The sequence below is a fragment of the Sander lucioperca genome, chromosome 20 (genome assembly GCF_008315115.2).
Source record: "Sander lucioperca isolate FBNREF2018 chromosome 20, SLUC_FBN_1.2, whole genome shotgun sequence".
NCBI lineage: Eukaryota > Metazoa > Chordata > Actinopteri > Perciformes > Percidae > Sander > Sander lucioperca.
Genome location: NC_050192.1, coordinates 21,089,151 through 21,102,116, shown reverse-complemented (window position 1 = coordinate 21,102,116; position 12,966 = coordinate 21,089,151). Strand labels below are relative to the sequence as shown.

General features: G+C 46.6%; 1 protein-coding gene across 1 annotated transcript in view; it reads left to right on the top strand.

Moving 5' to 3' along the window:
* Nucleotides 1-1,086: 1,086 nt before the first annotated feature.
* The window catches only part of tnpo3 (transportin 3), a 41,425-nt gene continuing 29,545 nt past the window's right edge, over nt 1,087-12,966 (top strand). The window contains exons 1-2 of the mRNA XM_031321524.2: nt 1,087-1,354; nt 4,459-4,659. Of these exons, the coding sequence (XP_031177384.1) occupies nt 1,235-1,354; nt 4,459-4,659 (321 nt within the window). The 5' untranslated portion in view covers nt 1,087-1,234. The remainder of the gene's footprint in view (nt 1,355-4,458; nt 4,660-12,966) is intronic.

The following is a 12,966-nucleotide window of genomic DNA, read 5'->3' as shown; positions in this document are numbered from 1 at the left end:
TTCTCAGCAGGAAACCGATGGAGTGCCTTCTCCAGGTAGGGAATGAGTCCTTACCCCAAGTGAAGGAGTTCAAATACCTTGGGGTATTGTTCGCGAGTGAGGGGACAACGGAGCGGGAGATTGGTCGGAGAATCGGCGCAGCGGGTGCGGTATTACACTCAATTTATCACACCGTTGTGACGAAAAGAGAGCTGAGCCAAAAGGCAAAGCTCTCAATCTACCGGTCAGTTTTCGTTCCTACCCTCACCTATGGTCATGAAGGCTGGGTCATGACCGAAAGAACGAGATCCAGGGTACAAGCGGCCGAAATGGGTTTCCTCAGGAGGGTGGCTGGCGTCTCCCTTAGAGATAGGGTGAGAAGCTCAGTCATCCGTGAGGAGCTCGGAGTAGAGCCGCTGCTCCTTCACGTCGAAAGGAGCCAGTTGAGGTGGTTTGGGCATCTGGTAAGGATGCCCCCTGGGCGCCTCCCTAGGGAGGTGTTCCAGGCACGTCCAGCTGGGAGGAGGCCTCGGGGAAGACCCAGGACTAGGTGGAGGGATTATATCTCCAACCTGGCCTGGGAACGCCTCGGGATCCCCCAGTCGGAGCTGGTTAATGTGGCTCGGGAAAGGGAAGTTTGGGGTCCCCTGCTGGAGCTGCTACCCCCGTGACCCGACACCGGATAAGCGGACGAAGATGGATGGATGGATGAGTTAATAATGTATAACTAATAGTTAATAACGTTAAGAGAGATATAGACTTCTGTTCTGTGTTCAGCCTGTTTTTCTGAAACAGCTGTTTTGTGTATTTTAGTTTCTTTATTTATGGTTTATTTGATAATAATATTCACTATGTTTGTTAATGTTTACACCAACTACCCAGGCAGATTCCTAGAGATGTAACTTACTTTGAGTCATGTTAACAAACAGCTTTATAGATTCAATACATTCAAATATAAACATAAAACATGTAAGACACATAGATAATAATATATAACATAACATAATAATACGTCATAAGTATGTAGAGAGGGATAATTAAACATTATAAATAATGTTTTTGATGGAGTTCTGTGTGAAATGTCCCCACTGTCATCACAGATCGGAACTAATGTTCCTGGCGGTGTTTCCTGTCGGCAGAGGATCCTGGTCGCACGCGGGAAGCCAGTGCTTTGAGATGGCGGTCGACACACAGACCGTGTAGGTTCAGATCGTGCAGCGTGTTGGAGAACTTTCTGGCTCATAATCTCAGCGCTATGGAGGGGGGCAAGCCGAACCTGGCCCTGGTCTACCAGGCGGTCCAGGCCCTGTACCACGACCCGGACCCGACCGGGAAGGAGCGAGCCTCGGTGTGGCTCGGAGAGCTCCAGAGATCGGTAAGAACCGGGATCCCCGGGGGGACCGGCGGGACCGGAGGGACGTGCTCCGGGGGTGTGAGGGGGGTCTACACCGGCCTGTCTGCACCGGGTTTTAACATTTTACCAGATAAATACAGAACGGGAGAACTGCGCATGCGTAGAGACGCAGCGCAGGTTCCCGTTAGCATCATAGCTAAGCTACGCTGGCTAAATGAATGGATCAAAACACAAACTGTTAGCGTCGTTAGCTTCGTTAGCTTCCTGCTAACAGTTAATAGGTTGTTGATGTGAGGGTGTGATTACCCGATGTGTGTCTGTCTCCCGGCCAGACGGAGTTTACTGCGTGTTCAGTCCCCGAGGCCTGTTAGCATGTTAGCCTGTTAGCACGGTAACACGGCTCATGGAAAGTTGGGTTACGTTAATGAAACGAGTCATACAGGTGACGTTAGTGACGCTGCCTGTACCTGTCCGCGCGCACACAGGCAGCACGTTATATATATATATATATATATATATATATATATATATATATATATATATATAATACATAATACATAATAAATAATAAATGTATGTTTGGAATGTGTTACTAGATCACCTCACGTGATCAGATATTACGTCACGCTGGTTGATGAAGGTGTGTTCAGGTGTAGCAGCTGACGTCACTGTGCCGAGTTCAAACTGGGTTAGGGTTAGTACTGTTGGTATCTGTCTGTCTGTCTGTCTGTCTGTGTGTGTTAGTATGTGTCTGTTAGTGTGTGTGTGTTAGTGTGTGTGTGTGTTAGTAGTGTGTGTGTGTGTGTGTTAGTAGTGTGTGTGTGTTAGTAGTGTGTGTGTGTGTGTTAGTATTGTGTGTGTCTGTGTGTTAGTATGTGTGTGTGTTAGTAGTGTGTGTGTGTGTGTGTGTGTTAGTTAGTGTGTGTGTGTGTGTTAGTAGTGTGTGTGTGTGTTAGTAGTGTGTGTGTGTGTGTGTTAGTAGTGTGTGTGTTAGTAGTGTGTGTGTGTGTGTTAGTAGTGTGTGTGTGTGTGTGTGTGTGTGTTAGTAGTGTGTGTGTGTGTGTGTGTGTGTGTTAGTAGTGTGTGTGTGTGTGTGTGTGTGTGTGTTAGTAGTGTGTGTGTGTGTGTGTTAGTAGTGTGTGTGTTAGTAGTGTGTGTGTGTGTGTGTTAGTAGTGTGTGTGTGTGTGTGTGTTAGTAGTGTGTGTGTGTGTGTGTGTGTTAGTAGTGTGTGTGTGTGTGTTAGTAGTGTGTGTGTTAGTAGTGTGTGTGTCAGAGCGCTGACACACCAACCTGATAATCGTCCGTCTGACCGTCTGGCGAGGTCGGTGACTCGAGTCTGTTCAGTGTGTTCGTGCCGTCGTCTGTTGGAGGAGCCGTCGGCCTTCATCAGGGCCGACCTGACATGTTCAGTCAGAGACAGGACAGTTAGAGACAGGACAGTCAGAGACAGGACAGTCAGAGACAGGACAGTCAGAGACAGGACAGTCAGAGACAGGGCAGTCAGAGACAGGGCAGTCAGAGACAGGACAGTCAGAGACAGGGCAGTCAGAGACAGGGCAGTCAGAGACAGGGCAGTCAGAGACAGGACAGTCAGAGACAGGGCAGTCAGAGACAGGACAGTCAGAGACAGGACAGTCAGAGACAGGGCAACAGGGCAGTCAGAGACGGGACAGTCAGAGACAGGGCAGTCAGAGACAGGGCAGTCAGAGACAGGGCAGTCAGAGACAGGACAGTCAGAGACAGGGCAGTCAGAGACAGGACAGTCAGAGACAGGGCAGTCAGAGACAGGACAGTCAGAGACAGGACAGTCAGAGACAGGGCAGTCAGAGACGGGACAGTCAGAGACAGGACAGTCAGAGACGGGACAGTCAGAGACAGGGCAACAGGGCAGTCAGAGACAGGACAGTCAGAGACAGAACAGTCGGAGACGGGACAGACAGAGACGGGACAGTTAGAGACAGGACAGACAGAGACAGGACAGTCAGAGACGGGACAGTCAGAGACGGGACAGTCAGAGACAGGACAGTCAGAGACAGGACAGTCAGAGACAGGGCAGTCAGAGACAGGACAGTCGGGACTCACCAGGGAATGGGGAGTGGATGAGTCTCTCAAAATCTGAGTAAAATCTTTTAAACTGACCTTTGTTGATCTGAAATGAAGACAGATTCAGCAGCTGCACGGCCTATTTCTCTCTTCAAATGTTTTCAGAAACACGTTTCGGTGAACTATTTTAGTCCAATATGAGATCGTATTCTGAACGAGCTGCCATGACAGTCTGGCTGTGAATTTCGGGAGAAACCAGACCCACGTGACGCGTTCGTCCAATCAGCTGCCAGTTTTCATTTTCTGGGAAACAATCAGACTGTTAATGGAAACAATACAGAGCAGCGCCGCCTGCTGGTATGGAGACATATTACGAGCAGAGTGTACGCTCCAGTCAGCGTCTCCTCAGTGTGTTCTGAGACATTTTCTGGACCTCGGCCGCCTGGTTGGTGGGTCAGGACCCTTAGTTGTGTGTGTGTGTGTGTGTGTGTGTGTGTGTGTGTGTGTGGGTTTCAGGGCGGGGCAGTAACAGTTCAGGTTTCTCAGCTGTTCACACACTTCTCTGATCAGCTGATGTGGTTCAGCAGGTTCTGAAGCAGCGTCCTGATTGGTTGATAGAGGTTCTGAAGCAGCGTCCTGATTGGCTGATAGAAATGTGTTTGAGTGTGTTTCCAGACCCTGGATCAGTTCATAACACATCACTGCTGACTGCCTATGTTCCTGTCAGAATATCTCGATAAAGAGAGAACTTATTATATTTATTATATTTATTATATTGTATTATATATTATATTTATTATATTGTATTATATATTATATTTATTATATATTATATTGTATTATATTTATTATATTATATATTATATTATAGACAGTCCTCCCATAGTTATAGAGATCTGTATATGTATATATGTATTTCTACTGCAGATAAAATCCTATTTACTCAGATGTTACAGTTTACAACAAGTTAATATTATTATGTTTTTGTTGTGACTTATGTAGAACGGTTAGTTCAGTGAGAAAGATCCCCTTCACTTCCTCTGAGCTGCTCAGGTGTAATGACATCACTTCCTGTGTGTAGATGTATGCGTGGGAGATCTCGGACCAGCTGCTGCAGCTCAAGCAGGATGTGGAGTCGTGTTATTTTGCTGCTCAGACGATGAAGATGAAGATCCAAACCTCCTTCTTCGAGCTTCCTCCAGAGACCCACAATGCACTGCGAGACTCGCTGCTGACCCACATCCAGAACCTTAAGGACCTGTCGCCCATCATCGTTACCCAGGTAACCGTCTGATCTGGTCGCCGTGGGGACGTACGTAGCTTCGTGTGCGTTGCCTGAAGCTCTAAAACTAGACGCAGACAGCAACAGCTGTGATTGGTCCGCTCAGCCATGGCTCGGTAGCCTTCTTCACATTACATTACATTTAGGGTTACATTACATTACATGTGGGGATGCACCAATCCGACTTTTTCAGTCCCGATACTGATGCCAGGGCTTTGTGTATCTGCCAATAGCGGTGGATAGCGATGGATAGCGATGGATAGCGGTGGATAGCGATGGATAGCGATGGATAGCGATGGATAGCGATGGATAGCGGTGGATAGCGGTGGATAGCGGTGGATAGCGTTGTTGAGTTAATAATAAACTGTAAACCTTCCTCCACCATGTGGAAGAGACTAAAGGCACCAGACCTTCATCACTAAACATTACTTTCCTAACTAAGACTAAATAACATAGATGTAATGTATTGAATTATTATTTATTTAAAAAAAAATTTTTTTGTTTGTGCATTCAAATCGAAAATATAATGTAATCAAAGTTCTTAAAATTAATTTAAATAAATAACAATAATGGGCCTTTATATAGGTTTATAATGGCTTATTCTACTGTCAGGAGTACATAGACTATCACAAAAACATTTTAATGTCATTTGATTACTAAAGGGTTAGCTTGACTCATCAACATTATATATCTATCTATCTATCTATATCTATCTATATATATATATATATATATATATATACACATATATATATGTGTGTGTGTATATATATATATATATAAAACATATATATATGATGTGTATATATGTATAACGTTATATGAAGGAGAATCCATCAAACAGTTACACAATCTAAACTAGTTTTTGTTTCTGCAAACTGCAGAGTAGTAAAATAATCTCAAATCAAATGAATACACATCCAAACAACTTTAACATGGTTTCCCTTTCATAACAGAACAGTTGTATAAAGACTAGCTTGGCCACAGGTAAGTTAGGTTAATATTAATAATAATAATATATATAATAATGTTAGTAAGTTGGCGGACGTATTTCAGCGAGGCAGGGCATCTTAAATCCAGTGTTTTAATCATTGCTCTTTCTCAGCGGTCTGTAGCGGGACCGTAGCTGGATTGCGTTCATAATGCTGCTCCGCTGCATGCTTGAAGTGACATGTCTTTAACGTTAGCACGGTAACGTTAGCACGGTAACGTTAGCACAGCCGAGTAACGTTAGAGCGACGGGCAACAACAATGGCTAAATTATGTCAGATTTTTTAGAAACCAAAAACTTGTGAACAACAGATGGCTCCTCTCTAGAGCAGACGGTGTTCTGGTGTATCTCTCTAGAGCAGAGTGTTCTGGTGTATCTCTCTAGAGCAGACGGTGTTCTGGTGTATCTCTCTAGAGCAGACAGTGTTCTGGTGTATCTCCTCTCTAGAGCAGACGGTGTTCTGGTCTATCTCCTCTCTAGACCAGACGGTGTTCTGGTGTATCTCCTCTCTAGAGCAGACGGTGTTCTGGTGTATCTCTCTAGAGCAGACGGTGTTCTGGTGTATCTCTCTAGAGCAGACAGTGTTCTGGTCTATCTCCTCTCTAGAGCAGACGGTGTTCTGGTGTATCTCCTCTCTGGAGCAGACGGTGTTCTGGTGTATCTCCTCTCTGGAGCAGACGGTGTTCTGGTGTATCTCCTCTCTGGAGCAGACGGTGTTCTGGTGTATCTCCTCTCTGGAGCAGACGGTGTTCTGGTGTATCTCCTCTCTGGAGCAGACGGTGTTCTGGTGTATCTCTCTGGAGCAGACGGTGTTCTGGTGTATCTCTCTGGAGCAGACGGTGTTCTGGTGTATCTCCTCTCTAGAGCATTACATTACATTACATGTCATTTAGCTGACGCTTTTATCCAAAGCGACTTACAATTAAGTGCTTTCAACTGTGAAGGTTCAAATTCCAGACAACAAGTAGTAAGTGCAAATACAGTAGCTTTAAATAGGCAAAATTACAAAGAGACAAATGAAAGTGCAGGTTCGAAAGTGCAAGTTCAAGATTATTTTTTTTTTTTTTTTTTTTTTTATCCGAGGTGTAGTCGGAAGAGATGCGTTTTTAGCCTTCGGCGGAAGATGTGTAGGCTTTCGGCCATCCTGATATCGATGGGGAGCTCGTTCCACCATTTGGGAGCCAGGACAGTGAACAGTCGGGATTTGGTTGAGTGATTAGTTCTCCCTCGCTGTGAGGGAGCAGCCAGCAGTTTGGCTGATGCAGAACGAAGTGGGCGGGTTGGGGTATATGGTTGGACCATGTCCTGGATGTAAGCGGGTGCTGATCCGTTCGTGGCCCTGTACGTAAGTACTAGTGTCTTGAAGCGGATGCGGGCCGCAATTGGTAGCCAGTGAAGAGAGCGGAGGAGAGGTGTAGTGTGAGAGAGGTTGAAGACAAGTCGAGCCGCTGCATTCTGAATGAGCTGCAGGGGTTGGATGGCTCATGCAGGCAGGCCAATCAGGAGGGAGCATGCAGGCAGGCCAATCAGGAGGGAGTTGCAGTAGTCTAGACGTGAGATGACTAGAGCCTGAACCAGAACCTGAGCCGCCTTCTGCGTTAGAAGGGGACGTATCCTTCTGATGTAATGCAGCATATATCTACACGATCGGGTAGTTGCAGCAATGTTAGCAGTGAAGGAGAGTTGGTCGTCAAGTGTCACACCCAGGTTTCTAGCAGTCTTGGTGGGGACTACTATAGAGTTGTCAATTGTTATAGTCAGGTCTTGGGTAGGAGAGCCCTTCCCTGGAAGGAAAAGGAGCTCAGTCTTGTCGAGGTTGAGTTTCAGATGGTGTGTGGACATCCAAGAAGAGATGTCAGTCAGACAGGCCGAGATACGTGCTGCTACCTGAGTTTCAGACTCAGGAAAGGAGAGAATTAGTTGGGTGTCATCTGCGTAGCTGTGTTAAGAAAAGCCGTGCGACTGAATGACAGACCCGAGAGAGTTGGTGTACAGAGAGAAGAGGAGGGGACCCAGGACTGATCCCTGAGGAACCCCAGTTTTAAGTGGGCAAGGTTCTGAGCTAGACCCTCTCCAGGTTACCCGGTAGGTTTGGTCTGCCAGGTAAGATGTGAGTAATGAGAGCGCAGAGCCTGAGACACCCAGATTTCGGAGTGTCGAAATGAGGATCTGGTGGTTCACTGTGTCAAAGGCAGCAGAAAGATCCAGAAGGATGATGATGGAAGAGAGAGAGGTTGTTCTAGCGATGTGAAGCTGCTCAGTGACAGCAAGGAGGGCAGTTTCTGTTGAGTGGCCAGCCTTGAAGCCAGACTGGTGGGGATCAAGAAGGTTGTTCTGGTGGAGATAGGTAGAGAGTTGATTATAAATGGCACGCTCAAGAGTTTTAGATAGAAATGGAAGAAGGGAGACGGGTCTATAGTTATTTACATCAGAGGAGTCGAGTGTTGGTTTTTTGAGCAGTGGGGTCACTCTTGCCTCTTTGAGAGCATCGGGGAAACAGCCAGTTGACAAGGAGATGTTGATGAGATGGGTGAGGAAAGGAAGGAGGTCCGGAGCAATGGACTGGAGAAGGTGAGAAGGGATAGGATCCAGGGGGCAGGTGGTTGGGCGGGCAGAGGTAATCAAAGTAAGAATTTGGTTTGGAGATAAAGGGGTGAAAGAGGAGAGAGTACTGGAAGTGATGGATGGTAAGGTGATTTCAGGAGGTGTGGTTGAGAATGAAGAGCGTATGTCATCTATCTTTTTTACAAAGTAGTTGACAAAGTGGGTTGGTAGGAGGGAGGAGGGAGGAGGTGGACTGGGGGAATCTAGGAGGTTAGAGAAGATGGAAAAAAGTCTTTTGGGGTTCGAGAAAGAGGATTCAATTTTGGTTTGATAAAAAGAGCTTTTGGCTGCAGAAATAGAGGCAGTGAAGGAGGAAAGAAGAGACTGATAGGTAAGCAGATCATCTGGGTGTTTAGATTTCTGCCATTTCCTTTCCGCTGCCCGTATAGTTGATCTTTCAGCACGTACTGAGTCAGATAACCACGGAGCTGGGGAGGATTTGCGAGCCTGTCGTGAAGTAAGAGGGCAGAGAGAGTCGAGAGAGGAGGATAGAGTAGAGAAGAGACTGTCTGTGGCATCATTGGGAGACATGAGTAAGAAAGAGTCGGATGGAGGGAGGGTTGATAAAGTACATGCCGCCAGAGAAGAAGGAGAGAGTGAACGAATATTACGGCGGACAGGTATGGTGTCTCTTGAGATATGGTTGTGAGCTTGGGAGAGCGGGAGAGAGTAAGAGATGAAGAAATGGTCTGAGGTGTGGAGTGCAGTAACAGTGAGGTTGGCTGTAGAGCAGTTTCTGGTGAAGATGAGATCTAAGTGGTTGCCAGCTTTGTGAGTGGGTGGTGAAGGAGAGAGTGAGAGGGCAAGAGAGAAGGTGAGAAAAGGCAGCTAACTTCTCTGTCTGGATGTTGAAGTCGCCCAGAAGTACCAGCGGAGGGCCAGTTTCAGGGATGTTTGAAAGAAGGACATCCAGCTCCTCCAAAAACTCTCCCAGAGGACCTGGTGGGCGGTAGATAACAATGATGACTAGTTGTACCGGATGGGTTATGGTGACAGCATGAAGTTCAAAAGATTGTGGAGTGAACTGTGGCAATGGGTAGAGAGAAAATCTCCACTTGGGGTTAATGAGTAGGCCTGTCCCCCCACCTCTACCAGTGGGTCTTGGTGTGTGGGTGAAAGAGTAGGCAGAAGAAAGGGCAGCAGGGGTGGATGTGTTGGTCGGTGTAATCCAGGTCTCAGTGATAGCAAGGAAGTCAAGGGATTTCAGGCTGGCAAAGCCAGAGATGAACTCAGTCTTGCGAGTGGCAGACTGGCAGTTCCACAGGCCACCTGCAACAAGGTGTTGAATGTGTGTGGAACGGGTGGGATAGGTAAGAGAGGTGGGGTTGCGGAAATGTTGCGAGCTAATGCGTGGTTTGTAGTATCTCCGAGAGGAAACACAGACAGGAATGGAGAAGCAGCACATTTCCGGATGAAGACACCAAGCAGTTAAGTGAGATAAAGATAAGATAAAGATAAGGTTAAGCCCACTTAGCCTCCCACGAATACTCCCGCGTAGACTCCTTTGTCTTTGTCCTCCGAGTCTTCGTCCGCTGAGGCTGCCGCTTCACGCAATTGCCAACAGTAAATCCAAGGAGGTGATTGGTGTTGGCTACAGGTGGGGAGGCCACACCCTGGCTAATCAGTCAAAAGCACCTGAGAGTCGTTAACCTCCACTCCCCAAATTCACACTTTACACTAACTAGTTTCACTTTAAGAAAATCCTCTAAAATTATGCCTAACAACACAACCAACCAATCAAGCAAAGAACACACAGCAGCAGTAGAAAGTAGAAAAGTACAAGAAGCAGCAAAAACCCAAATAAAGTCTGTACTTAACTTAATATCTAGCAGTCCAGTAGTCAGTTCCTTCAGAAATCAAATGCACTCTGTCATTTGGTCTGACTCTAGCTTACTTTTGTAGTCAGAATCAGGTGGGGAGGGGACGGTGGGGAGCAGACGGTGTTCTGGTGTATCTCCTCTCTGGAGCAGACGGTGTTCTGGTGTATCTCCTCTCTAGAGCAGACGGTGTTCTGGTGTATCTCCTCTCTGGAGCAGACGGTGTTCTGGTGTATCTCTCTAGAGCAGACGGTGTTCTGGTGTATCTCCTCTCTGGAGCAGACGGTGTTCTGGTGTATCTCTCTGGAGCAGACGGTGTTCTGGTGTATCTCCTCTCTGGAACAGATGGTGTTCTGGTGTATCTCTCTGGAGCAGACGGTGTTCTGGTGTATCTCTCTAGAGCAGACGGTGTTCTGGTGTATCTCTCTGGAGCAGAGGGTGTTCTGGTGTATCTCTCTAGAGCAGACGGTGTTCTGGTGTATCTCTCTGGAGCAGAGGGTGTTCTGGTGTATCTCTCTGGAGCAGACGGTGTTCTGGTGTATCTCCTCTCTAGAGCAGACAGTGTTCTGGTGTATCTCCTCTCTAGAGCAGACGGTGTTCTGGTGTATCTCCTCTCTAGAGCAGACGGTGTTCTGGTGTATCTCTCTGGAGCAGACGGTGTTCTGGTGTATCTCCTCTCTGGAGCAGACGGTGTTCTGGTGTATCTCTCTAGAGCAGACGGTGTTCTGGTGTATCTCCTCTCTGGAGCAGACGGTGTTCTGGTGTATCTCCTCTCTGGAGCAGACGGTGTTCTGGTGTATCTCTCTAGAGCAGACGGTGTTCTGGTGTATCTCTCTGGAGCAGACGGTGTTCTGGTGTATCTCCTCTCTGGAACAGACGGTGTTCTGGTGTATCTCCTCTCTGGAGCAGATGGTGTTCTGGTGTATCTCCTCTCTGGAGCAGACGGTGTTCTGGTGTATCTCTCTGGAGCAGACGGTGTTCTGGTGTATCTCCTCTCTGGAGCAGACGGTGTTCTGGTGTATCTCTCTAGAGCAGACGGTGTTCTGGTGTATCTCTCTGGAGCAGACGGTGTTCTGGTGTATCTCCTCTCTGGAGCAGACGGTGTTCTGGTGTATCTCTCTGGAGCAGACAGTGTTCTGGTGTATCTCCTCTCTGGAGCAGACGGTGTTCTGGTGTATCTCCTCTCTAGAGCAGACGGTGTTCTGGTGTATCTCTCTGGAGCAGACGGTGTTCTGGTGTATCTCCCTGGAGCAGACGGTGTTCTGGTGTATCTCTCTGGAGCAGACGGTGTTCTGGTGTATCTCCTCTCTAGAGCAGACGGTGTTCTGGTGTATCTCTCTGGAGCAGACGGTGTTCTGGTGTATCTCTCTGGAGCAGACGGTGTTCTGGTGTATCTCCGGTCTTTCTTCATCCTCTAACTCTCTTCTCTGGTCTTGAATGTGCAGTAGTGACCGGAGCCTCTCCCAGCTTAACAGACTGTTATGCTACCTGGCTAGCTAGCTAGCAGCTATAATGTTACCCAGCATGCCGTTCGGCGGTGTAGCTAGATTTGTAAATGTAAAATTATTAGTGTTAGAAACTGTTTAAGTCACAAATTGTTATGTGCTATGGCATTTTATCCTTTTAAAGAAAGTTAGTTGTGGGTTATTAATTGTTATAAAGTTACTACCATGAGTGAGAAGGGTACGCAGTTAACGGTTAACAGTTATCGTCAGCATGTACGCGCTTGCGTCGTGCACTAACCAAGGAAGAACAGTAAAATAAAGTCTTTGCCTCTCGGCTCAGAGATCTCGTTGGTCTGATGAAAAAAACAGCTTCAAATATAGTAACGCGCTGCAGTTTTTGGCAGTAACGGTAACAGAGTTATTAAGATGGGAGGAGTAATCAATTAGATTACTCGTTACTGAAAAAAAGTAACGCCGTTAGTAACGCCATTAGTAACGCCATTATTTATAATGCCGTTACTCCCATCACTGCTTACCTTTTTATATTTATTCTTTTTAATAAAAAGAATAAATATAAAGTGGTAATTTCAAAATAAAGGCGCATGATGACGAAATGTATTGATAGTTTCACTTTGAATTGATATATCATCCAGATCTACTGCTGAGTCATGCTCTGACCTGCTGAGTCATGCATCTGACCTGCTGAGTCATGCATCTGACCTGCTGAGTCATGCTCTGACCTGCTGAGTCATGCATCTGACCTGCTGAGTCATGCTCTGACCTGCTGAGTCATGCATCTGACCTGCTGAGTCATGCATCTGACCTGCTGAGTCATGCTCTGACCTGCTGAGTCATGCATCTGATCTGCTGAGTCATGCTCTGACCTGCTGAGTCATGCATCTGATCTGCTAATGATAATAATAACCAGGCAGTGATAATAATAATAATGATGATGATGATGATGACAGGGCAGACAGGTTCGTCCTGCGTGTGTTATATCTCCCCGAGCTGAAGACTGATCCGTGACGGCGTAAAGATGCTTCCGACGCAGCAGCAGGAAGTGCTTTCTAACAGCAGGAAGTGCTTTCTAACCAGTTTGTTGCATCATCTTCTGCAGGAAACCAGAGTTTACAACAGCGTCCGTACGAGGAGGAAGTTCCTAACGTTTCTCTGTGGTTGATTGTTGTAACTCCTGAAGTGTGTTTAGCCTTGGGTCATGTTAATAATCTCTGTATTGGTTAGCGTTGGGTCATGTTAATAATCTCTGTATTGGTTAGCGTTGGGTCATGTTAATAATCTCTGTATTGGTTAGCGTTGGGTCATGTTAATAATCTCTGTATTGATTAGTGTTATGTTAATAATCTCTGTATTGATTAGGGTTATGTTAATAATCTCTGTATTGGTTAGTGTTATGTTAATAATCTCTGTATTGGTTAGCGTTGGGTTATGT